The sequence below is a fragment of the Malaya genurostris genome, chromosome 1, assembly GCF_030247185.1.
Source record: "Malaya genurostris strain Urasoe2022 chromosome 1, Malgen_1.1, whole genome shotgun sequence".
Classification (NCBI taxonomy): Eukaryota; Metazoa; Arthropoda; class Insecta; order Diptera; family Culicidae; genus Malaya; species Malaya genurostris.
This window is the reverse complement of record NC_080570.1, coordinates 141122931-141134889: the sequence shown is the minus strand read 5'-3', so window position 1 is coordinate 141134889 and position 11959 is coordinate 141122931. Positions and strand designations below refer to the sequence as shown.

General features: G+C 35.8%; 1 protein-coding gene across 1 annotated transcript; it reads right to left on the bottom strand.

Moving 5' to 3' along the window:
• On the bottom strand, positions 1–10467 carry LOC131425961 (uncharacterized). The gene is made up of 3 exons (XM_058588296.1): positions 10377–10467; positions 548–5314; positions 1–489 (listed from the first exon to the last, which is right to left on the bottom strand). Exon 2 carries the CDS (start codon positions 5256–5258, stop codon positions 1290–1292), a length of 3969 nt encoding a protein of 1322 aa, XP_058444279.1. The 5' UTR covers positions 5259–5314; positions 10377–10467; the 3' UTR covers positions 1–489; positions 548–1289.
• Between the last annotated feature and the right edge of the window lie 1492 nt (positions 10468–11959).

Below are 11959 nucleotides of genomic sequence, written 5' to 3'. Positions count from 1 at the left end.
TTTAGTAGCTAAATCAGTATATTTCTATGCATCATTATTATATATTTTTTAAAAATATCTTGTTTTTTTCAGGGGGACGGTTATGCGTAGAATATTACAGATGGGACAATTTTTTTTCAAAAGTATTTTCTTAAAATATATGTGTTTATGAACAGTTTGGTTGCCAAAAGTCTATATTGACCGACAGTTATGCGTAGAATGGCAGTATATGATACTCTCTATAATTTCTCTATAATTACGAACATTTTAAATTTATTGGATATCATCTAGATTTTATATATACTTCTAATAAATCTTTTAAGATTTCATATTACTTCCTAATATAATCTAAAGAAAATTAAAAACATTTTTATTTCAGTGCCGGCTGACGGTGTCTGACCCAGAGTTGCCAATGTTCCAGATTTACGCCAGATTGTTGTTCCGATTTAGTAGATTTCACCTGATTTTTAAACTTTCTGCATGTGGAATACTAGTTGTCTCAGCTTTATTCTAAAAAAAACTCGAGACGAAATAAGTCAAATAAGTAGAAAACAACGGAGCTAAGTACCTGTAGAGACATTGCTTTACCGAGAGATCAGAACATTACTTTGACACAAATCGGACAAGAGCATATGGATTACTGAACAATCAGTTCAATGCATGCTAATTCGGCATTTCGTTATACCGAGCTTGAGATTAGCGGCCCTTACACGTGACAGAATCCAAAGTATTTGGGGCTTGGTAGCTTGAGTCCGCATGTTTCGAAAAAGTCGAGCGTTCGGAGCTTTCAATATTGTAACAAAATATTGAAACTTTGTGAGATGAATTCATTGCACATATTCAACAGTTCCCTTTCCGGAGAGAAAGTATTGTCGGATTGATAAGCAGTTTAAATTTTTTGATAATATTTTCGTCAATCTGATGAAATTTAATTTCCACTACACTTAACTTATCTGGAACGGAAGGTGGTGACAGATTCAGTATTTTACCTGACAAACGATAAACTAGTTTTCGATTTTTACCCATTTAAAGTTGGAATGCGCAAACTAAGAAAAAAGATTTTGGAAAGTAGATGAAGTTTGATTAAATACTAAGCGCTTCTAAAAACAATCGGAAAACTTTCTGTTGTTTATCTAAGTCAGAAGACACGGTCCGTAAGATTACATCATTTGTTGTCACTCTTCTTTTATCACCTTCTTGATACGAACTAATCTCGATCATATCATAGTAATGGTATTTATCACTTTCATAAGATCTTTGGAGTATTAACTCGTAACTGCCTTTGTTTCCTAGCCTAGAAGTTAGTCCCATTATCCGATTCTCTTCCGTGATGCTTCTAGTGAAGTTTGAATCACATGAACTCCGCCAGCATTTTCAACGGTCGAACTAGATTTGTAGTCTAGTTCATGAACGGCCAATCTGCTTACCAGAGTTACAGTTCCTGCAACACCTATCTGATCGATACTTCGTTGCTTTTCAGCATCCATAATATATTCGAATATGCAGTTGATATGATTGAAATGTTGGCCGTATTTGTTTTTAAAATTGTTCAGAAAACTTATCGATAGGAAAACTATAATAACTGGCCGATGGAACTCGATAGACGTGGAAGCCCTGTCGAAAATTTTGTCCATCCAGTCGGATTCCGTGTCCAACACATAAAAATCACTGTTCTTGTCGAATTGAAGTTTTGAACAACCGAACACAGAGGGCATTGTCGTCCATGTTTTCACTCCGCAAATGTGTTCCAGGTTATGCTTCTCCTTCTTTTGGGTGGAAGCTTTTCCGAATACTCCAATAACGAGTGGGAAATCTCTGATTGCTGCAACGAAATTTAATTCAGACAATCTTATCTTCAAGTATCCATAATTGATACTATCGCCAGTTATCGGTGAAGTGTACGATTTGTTTTGATTTAAATGATTGAAAATATCGTAATAACCGCCTAAAAGAACGTGAAGAAAATTTGTGTAAATTTCGCTAGCAGCTTCAATCATTTCAGTTAAATGCTCATCGAAAAACTTTTGGTTTGTGTAGTTTATGTTATATTGATTTGAATCCGTCAAAAACTTCTTCCATATATACCTTTCTGAAAACTTAGGAGATTCAATGTACTCATAAATACGACTTTTTATGTTATCAGCTTTTATCGACTTGGTTGTCAAATTCCAAATCATAGCTTGAATTTTGTCAAGTCCTGGTAAGATGAGAATAAAAGCGTTATCGTAACGACATTCTGTACGAAATATGTCTACATCATCAATCAGCAGCACAGAGTTACCTAAATCTCCTGTCATCAGCCTCTTAGTAGGCGCCGTGAATTCAATCGAATCGTGGGCAAATCCCGACAAAAGTACACGTGAACCATTTAATGATAAAACAGAGTTGAAGTAATAATTTTCACTATTGCAGTAGCTAATACTGTCTCGAACATTTAGCATGACGGACATCCGGTTCAGATCAGCTCGATTTCGTTTAGCTACCTCTTGGTTGCTGCAAACGACGCGCACCGAATGACCCGTCAAAGCTAACATAATCGCGGAAAGTCCAATGACCAACGTTTTTCCTTGTCTAGATTCTACCTCCAAAAAATGCTTGGACGCTCCTGTTGTTGAGTCATCGACGCCTAGCAACCTTAGAATGCTCAAGACTTGAAAACTGTGCAGTTGGGGAGTCCTTCGCACATCGGATTCATCCTTGAAAGTAAAAGAAAACCACATTGCCACGATACCTGCTAGGACTTTCGGGATCTCACCTTGCTTAAATTGAGCATCCCAAGACCTATAGTGAAGAAGTTTAGTTGATTTCAATTGCTCTGCAATTAGAACGACTCTGTTCTTCTCTGCCAAAGACATGTATTGCTGATATTGTTCTGAATAAAGCAGAAATGCTTTTCGCAGCAACTGTTCTCCACCGAAGCGGTTGAACTCATGGAATTTGTCGAACGCCGTGTTTGCATCGAATTCAATATCAATCCAGGTATTTTCGAGAAAATTATTGTTATAACGAATTCTATACTCAAAATCACTGTTGGATTTACTTTCGTCTACATTGATGGTTATCAGTTTCACATTTGCTGCACTGAAGTCATCGAATGAATCATAAGATAATTGATCATGAAGATTTTTACTATTTCGTATGAATGAAATCAAACTTGTTGTGCTTGTTATCTGATCTAATTCTAATAGTTCGAGTCCCGATGACCACTGTTTTCTATTTAACTGTTGTATAAAGAGGGATAAGATAGCCTTCACGATGTGAATCACGTGGTGCTTGGGAATTTCTGCATCACTGTGTAAAATTGGTAGAATCGAAACCAATTTCAACGGATCTAGCACTCGGAATAATCCCGGATACTTTTCGTGATCTATCAGCTCAATCAGGTCTAATTCAATCAAACCTTGCATCTTGACTTTGGGAATCGCTCTGATGATCCAATCAAATGAGACGTAGTTGAGGACACTAACCAAACCATTATACTCATTTAAAAACCTCAACAAATGTACTGCTTCGACATTTTTGTCTAAAGACAGTAAAACAACATCAAACAATGAATTCTCTATTTCACTCATCTGCGGAAGATCTATTTTCGATGGGAACCCTGCTATTTTGCAATAGCTTTCTTCCCAAAAGCGTATGAAAACAGAAATCATTTCGCTTAAATGATTCATACTGGAAGAACTGAACGATATCCATGGAATAATATGATCAAGTTGCTTCAGTAGGATTGTCCTATCGAGCGCCGAATTACGTTTATCATCTTTCTCGGAAAGTTCAATGGTACATGCAATGAAGTGAGTCAAAGCGTGGGTTACAACTCTAACGATTTCCAGTTGATCTTGATTTGCGTCTCGAATTAAACAAACATATTTTTCCAGAACATTCTCATAATCAGTCAGCTGACTTTTGGTGGCAATCGACGCAAGAGCATCATCTAACAGACAATACCAAATGAACGACTCTCCCATGGTTTGGCTAGGATCGATCAATAAATTGCAGTTTTCAGAGATACTATTCTTGGACCACACCAGAAGTTTCGGCTCATATTCGTACGATTTACAGTCCCTGTTTGAACCCGGCTCGAAATATTTCAGTAGCTTCAAAATGAACTGCCATTCGCGTTTCCTTGATTCTCCTTCAATATTATTAAATGTTATCTCGTATACTGGCTGCCAATCTTGGATCGTGGGGTCAATTTTTATTACATCTGCAATGCGAAAGCTTCCCAGTTCCATAAGACTTCTACATAGCAGAACATACATTGGGTTAATCATTGATTTCTGTTGACTAACTTCACTCACTGTCATAGAATTTACTTTTTTGATGAAACAGCTGACTAAGTTTTCTAAAGGTTTTCGGTGACAAGGCTCATGAAAAATTTGACCGACATCGGCAAGAAGCTCAACATCGCTACTGTCAATGAACATGATTCGTTCCGACAAAACATTTTCCAAATGGCTTGTTAAATAATTTGGAGCTTGTTCGATTAACCACTTCCTGTGTACATCGCTGGCTGTTGTTTGAATCTGCTGCAGAACTTTCAACAATTCCGAAAAATTTGCTTCCGGCGAAGCAGGAATGCATGCTAGAAGTTCACCTCTCCTCTTCAGAGAATATTCAATGTCATACAACCTAGTTGCGGCCACGGTTAGTGTCTCCGGAAACATTTGATCGTTCACAATGGTCTGACAGACTAGCTGATAATCTGAGCGATCACCATTATTAATAGTGTTTGTTAATAAAGTACAGTTCACAGCGAGTTGACGAGTGGCGGCCGGTTTCATTTCTACATTTCGGAGAGTGTTCATGAATTCGGTAAGTTGTTGTTTCCGTTTGAAAAGCAGTTTATCGAAATGCACTTCCTCAATCCGAATTTGCTCCAGCAGCACTTGTTTCGCTTGCTCGAAATCGCCCGTTCCGTCCAGTAATTCTGGATGCTCGATAGATACGCTTGCCAGTAGATCGTTATTCACCAACATCAGACATCCTTCGCTATGCAATTTTATATCCATGGTTTCCAGGGTTAAACGGGCAGAAAATTCGAGTTCGCTGATATTTCCACAGACCGACCTTTTCTTCTTGATGTATTCTTTGCCAATCGGGGATCGAAATTTCCGCACTTGTTTCAATATAAAATCAGAAAACCGCAACGCACTTGTGTCGCGTCCATCATGGATGCAAATATTATTTGAGCTATGAATTTCTTCCGATTTCATTTCGAACTCTACCGAACTTTGCTTCACTTCCAAACTACTGTTCAATCGATGCGGTGCGGACATATCTTGTATTTTTACCGGATTGGTAACGTCATCTGATCTGTCAAACTTGATTGCAGCTGAAAATTTAGTAAAATTAAACAATGTGGAATTAGTGAGGTTTGTTTTTAAATGAATACTTTTTAATATGGTTTGGGGAGTTATTTCAAAACAATTGTATTGCACTTCTTCTTGTCCAGGCATTTGAACATATTCGGACAACATATTCATGATAAAATATCAAGTAGTATGAAAACAAGAAGAATTACACAAAAATGAAAGCATTTCCCAAACACGGACGTCGATAAAATAAAATCAAAATGAAAAGAAAAGTGGAAAAGAAGAAAACTTAAAGCTAGTCTAAATTTAGCTTTGTTTACAAATATAACAGATGTCGGTAAAACAGAAGTAAAATTACCGACATTCACTTACATAGCACAGATAGTAGAATAAGTACAGATTTATTTACATAGAAGAGTGTATGAGCTACCGGACTACAAATGCATGTTTGTTTATTTGTATATTTGTTAAAACAATCCATCTGACAATTAAAAGTCTTAATGAATAACACGAAGTACAAACGACAAACTTATAAAAAGAATACACTCAATAATTTCGGTGAGAACTTGTGTGTTACCGTGACCCAAGGATCAACTCCAGAAAATGAGTATATACTAAAAATATATATACCTTATGATAAAAAAAGAACCGGAATTTTCATTTTAAAATTCCCGCGCTTGTCCAATCGGTAAACTTTTATTCTCTCAACGTTGGCAACACTTTTATACACATTCTGTCAAATTTTGACGCATATCGTACGATTAGTTTTTGTTTGGCGTCTATACAAAGAAGTTGAAAAATTTTCGTGTTGAGATTTTTCTAATGGATGAAAATTTAGAACAACGGCTCGCCTTCGAAGAAAACATTGAATCGGCGAAGCAAATCGTGTTGCAAAATCGTTCTTTACCGATTAGAGAGATTGCTGTGTTGTCGGGCATCTCTAATGGATCAGCCGAACACAACACACAATTTCTCGTTTTAGTTTAATTTTAGAAAAATACTCAAATTTTGACAGCTCCGCCCCTAAATAAAAAATGAGTAAATAGGTGGTAACTCATGCTTAGAGTACATGCACTTTTTGTGAATTTGAGTGGTGTGTCACTCAATTTTGAGTTATGTTATGGGTGTAGGACTCAAGTAAAAGGGTATACAAATAGACTGCTTTTGACTTATGTTCGGATCTCACTTTCGGAACAACAGGGTGTGATGATATGCGTTTAAAATTTTAAGCCGTGATTTAGAGCGAATATGCAGAACACGAAAGATTCCTATTAGCTTAACCTAATAATTAACTATTCAAAACTTTTGAAAATTGAAAAGGTTATGCTAGTGTATGCACATGTTTTTAATGTTAAATATTATGAATTCTGAAACCGGATTGTGAACCTGAATTCGGTTACTGTATTCCGAAACTAAATTCTGAATCTGGATTGTTGAACTGATCACTGAACCTATGTTTTGGAACTGAATTCTAGATCAGGATTTTGGATCGATACTGAATTTTGAACCTGAATCTTAGCACCGAACCGACGACCCGAACTCTGGACTTGGACTCCAATCCGCAGGTAAATTTTAGTTACAGATTTCCAGTCCAGGATTCAGTTTTCAAATTCGGATCCAAAATTCAACTTCTCGAATCTATCCCAAATTTAGCTTAAAAATCTTTGAAAACTAGTTCCTAAATTCAGTTACACTTCTAGAATTATAGAACCGAATTTGGGAACCAAATTTTATACCTGGGGTGGAATCATCTAAGGTGATAAGTGACTATCACCTCCTGGTGATAAAGAGGTGATCACCAGAATGTTTGGAATCACCGAAGGTGATCACTTTTACTATCACCATCACCGGTGATTGAGCTAACTTCACCCATATATCACCTGTCAAGAAACGTCAACCGTTCAGGAGTTAAATATGAAAATGGCGTATACCGTTGATATTAGAAAGAGTAATATATGAAAGTGGCGTATACCCACATATTAAAAAATCTGAAAGTTTAATTTTCAATTCTTTTCATTAATTTGTTTGGTAAACATTGTTTGGTAAACATTAAAAATCTTATTATACATATGTAATGTTTTTTTGTTAATTAAGTACAAATAAATAACAAAAAACATAAAATGTGTATTAGTAAATACACTCACAATGCATTCAAGAAAGGTATACAACATTAATTTCGAATACAATTATGTGTAATGCAAAAACTAAAATCGTTTTCGTATTCAACGGTAGCACTACACCGGTGTAGGGCAAAAAAGGATGAGTTGTAACGAGTATAGTCGGTACTACACTGCACCAGTGCAGCGCTAAAAATGAACGGTCTAAGAAGTTCGTTATCGTTCGAAGTAACATTACAATAAACAAGCAATTTCCTTTTTAAACCATAGTTGTAGCTTGAACTCATTTTCCTTGTGCGACAGTAAATAAATGAAATCATTGAGGATAATTTTTATTTACGGGAAATGCATTTCATTCACGGATTCATCGAAACATCAATATTATAATATGAGCTGCACTTTGCTATACGATATTCAATTAAAGTTGTTATTGATCACAATTTCGTACACATCGCAGGAATTTCATTTATCGAACAATTTTAAAAGAATATGTGGATGCAATGCAAGACAATGCAATCAAATTTACATGTCTGCACTTCATCTGGAGCGGTTAGATTCCGACTGTTTTCCTTTAGCAACACAAAATATCAAATCTCACTGTTATTGAACATAAACATCCTATCTATGTTTAGTAATAACGAATTTATATCACCTTTTAGCAGCACTCATTTTCTATATCTGTAAGAACGCAAAAATACAAAATGAATTATTCTGATAAGTGACAACAAAAAAGCTATCACCGGTGTTTTGACATAAAGGTGATGATTAAGTGGTGACAATCACCTTACGTGATTCCAAAAAATAAGCGCTAAGTGAGCCCTCTCGCAGTGTTGACAGAAGTGGGTGATTATCACCTTACATGATTCCAAATTTTAAAAAGTGATAGTCACCTGGTGATAATCACCTTACATGATTCCACCCCTGGATTCTGTTCTTAAATTATGAACCTGGGGTGGAATCATGTAAGGTGATAATCACCAAGTTCTGTCACCACTGCTGCGAGGCTAACATCACTATCAAACGTTGGAATTACGTAAGGTAATAGTCACCACGATTTAATCACCTTCATGTCAAAATGGAGGTGATAGCAATTTAGTTATCACTTTCAATAGTAATTTGATTTTTTGAGAAGTGGCTTTATAAATTATTGTCCGTTAGGTGAATTTTAAGCCACTGATATAAACAACCTACCAATATTGGTCGAAGAGGATAATTTTTTAATAAAATTCGTACTGATATTGTGTCAAAATTAAATACCAAAATGAAAAGTAACTTAGTTTATAAGGTTTAAAGAATTCATAGAATGAACGGTAGTATTTATCAATTCATTTATGTTGTAATTATTATTTGAAGGAATATCATTGGGGTATTCGTAGAGTCAAAGATAAATTGCTTTCTGGAAAAGTGATAAGTTTATGAATGTAGACATCTCATGTTGCACATAACGTAACATAAAAAATCTATGCTAACATTTTCAGTAGAATTAGATGGCCGTGACTTAGTGAGCGACATATCAGTCTCGTTCAACTGAACGAGTAAAAAAGATTAAACTGCGTTCTTAATTTTCTTCTTGTGAGTTGAACTAAATAAGGCAATATTTTTGGACAATTAGTTGCTGCTAATCATAGTGGATATTCGTAGTACCGGTGGGTAAAATTTCCAAAATGGAGGTGGCATTTGAAAGCTCTGTGAAATGACATAATCGTAAAGTGAATGAAAACTATACAAGAAATTATTTAACGGATCTTTCTCATTCGAGAGGAATGCCATCCGTTGTGAAACATCAAGAAGATCTAACAATTCGTGTCAAAGCTTTCAAATTTATCCCAAAGAATTGACTGTGACATTGATTTCCATTGAAAAATAAAAATCGGCACTAAATTAAACCAACAAGTGAATTTTTTTATTTGTTTATGCGCAGGTAATTTTTTTCAGCGTTACTTTTCGATCCATACAAATTATCATTGATAAACATGACTCGAATTAATGAAAAGGATTGAAAACTATAGGAATAAAAATTAAGATTTTAAAATATTATATGGGTATACGCCACTTTCATATGTTACTCCTCTAAATATCAACGGTATACGCCACATTCATATTTTACTCCTGAAAAATTGACGTTTCTTGACAGGTGATATATGAGTGAAGTTAGCTCAATCACCGGTGATGGTGATAGTAAAAGTGATCACCTTCGGTGATTCCAAACATTCTGGTGATCACCTCTTTATCACCAGGAGGTGATAGTCACTTATCACCTTACATGATTCCACCCCTGGCTGTAAATCAGTTCCAGCTTCAGAATTCTGGTACTCAATCTATGCCTCGGATTCTAGACGAGAACCTGAATTTTGGATCTGGATTCTAGTAATGAAAAAGAGAATGAATTTGGTCTTAAATTTTGAAACAGAATTTATGAACTCTAGAATTTTTTAACTGAACTCAAGAATTGGATTCCGGACCTGAAGTCTGGTCTGAACTGAACGAGTCAACTACGCAGGCTATAATGAAGAAAACTTTTATCTTTCTTTACTTATCAAGTATTTCAGGAAACGTTTATTTCGGGGTTATTTGAGGTTATCTTACTACTGAAAATTAAATCAAAAATTGATGATCATATCTCCAATGACGTGGAGCAAAAGTCATATTGATTCGTTATTCACGATCAAAAACTTTTCACTCTCCCAAAGAGCAAATATTGAAAAGGCGCCCCATAGTAAACTAAGACGAATTCACGTCAAAAAGTGACGTAGTTGTTCTATCTTTCAAAAGGAATCCAAACAGTTTTATAAGAAATGCGGCTAAAAACTGCATTTGAGTAGGACATTCGTGCAAGACACGAACAAAAAACGCGATGGACTACACACATATAATGCTCAAAAGACACCGAATCGTAATGAATGTTGACAAAATCACATTGTCTCATTATGGATAAAAGCGTGAAAGCAGACTTCCGGAAGCTTACCATTTTTGGTAGGATTTTTCCTCGTACCATTACTCGAAAGACATTTTGGTGTGGTACAGGGTCCTTTGTGTCGAAGGACTGTAAACCCTGAAGCTGCGGCACAATTGAAGAGTACTGGGAAACACTGAAGCAGGTACTTCGGAAACATCCCTCAGGAAACATTCTCGAAGGACGATATAAGGAAAAATGAATTCCCACTCAAAACAATGCGGGTCCGAAGATCACAAGATAGAAGACCGTATGAGCAATGTTAAGAGTAAGGTATGTGAATGGGGTATTGAAACTGAAGTTAAATTATATCTTTGATTTAATTTCCTGGAAGTTTTTTTTTTGTTCTACACACGCACTTTCTACGAATAGTTATTCTCACTGCACTTTAACTATTTAATTTTATTTTCAATACACTACACTTTATCTTTTCGGCGGTCCAGATAGAGAAGATAGATCTTCATTAATTCCCCAACAATGCAAAAGTTTTCGAATTTTCCAATTTTTAGCTCTGTTCCCAGGTTTGCAATCCCAGACTGCATTGAAATAGATTATCTGTACATGTTTAATTTAACCCTGCATATTGGTAAGTAAAAGGTGGTATCTTTCAAAAAGATAATCAAATCTATCGATCGATCATCAACAAAATCATCAAATCAATCCACAGATCTTAACATTTGACTATCTGGCAATTACCGATTTCAATCACATTCCCGTCAATTCGTTTACACCTCTGACAAAGCTCATCACCAATATTGCTTAGAAATCATAAAGCTATTTATAAGCTTAATCGTCGAATTCTATTTCGGAAAAAATAAGTCATACTTACCCTCAGCGAAGTCTTGATCGTCGTCGTCGATATCTCCTCCAATCAAATACAGTTTTGTGGATTGATATTTTATGATCTATACTACAGCACTTCTAGTTTATGGATGGGATTGAAACTCCTATCGTCAGCATAAATATTGCTGTTTCTTCTACTTACTCTATTTGCAAGTTTACCGTTTTGAATTGTTTACCCATAGGAAATACTAAAACACTAGCGTGAATTTCTCTCGATCGAACTGTTTACCTATCATAAGTGCTCTCTAACAGATTGTAGCACTGCTGGTGTAGTGTAAAACTTATGTTGATTTTTGTTTTGTTGGTGTTCGTGAGAGCGAGCGCAACGGAATCGTTACTGAAAACAAAGTAAACAACGGACGTACCTGTCTGTGAATGTAACGTGTTCCGTTTGCTTTTGTGTTATACAGGGTGATTTTTTAAGAGCTTGAGAACTTTTTTAAACAATAAAACGCATAAAATTTGCAAAATCTCATCGGTTCTTTATTTTAAACGTTAGATTGGTACATGACATTTACTTTTTTAAGATAATTTCATTTAAATGTTGACCGCGGCTGCGTCTTAGGTGGTCCATTCGGAAAGTCCAATTTTGGGCAACTTTTTCGAGCATTTCGGCCGGAATAGCCCGAATTTCTTCGGAAATGTTGTCTTCCAAAGCTGGAATAGTTACTGGCTTATTTCTGTAGACTTTAGACTTGACGTAGCCCCACAAAAAATAGTCTAACGGCGTCAAATCGCATGATCTTGGTGGC

Bases quoted from the DNA above. Each gene is read 5' to 3' on its own strand.
- LOC131425961 (XM_058588296.1), bottom strand. From the start codon at position 5,258: ATGTCCGCACCGCATCGATTGAACAGTAGTTTGGAAGTGAAGCAAAGT.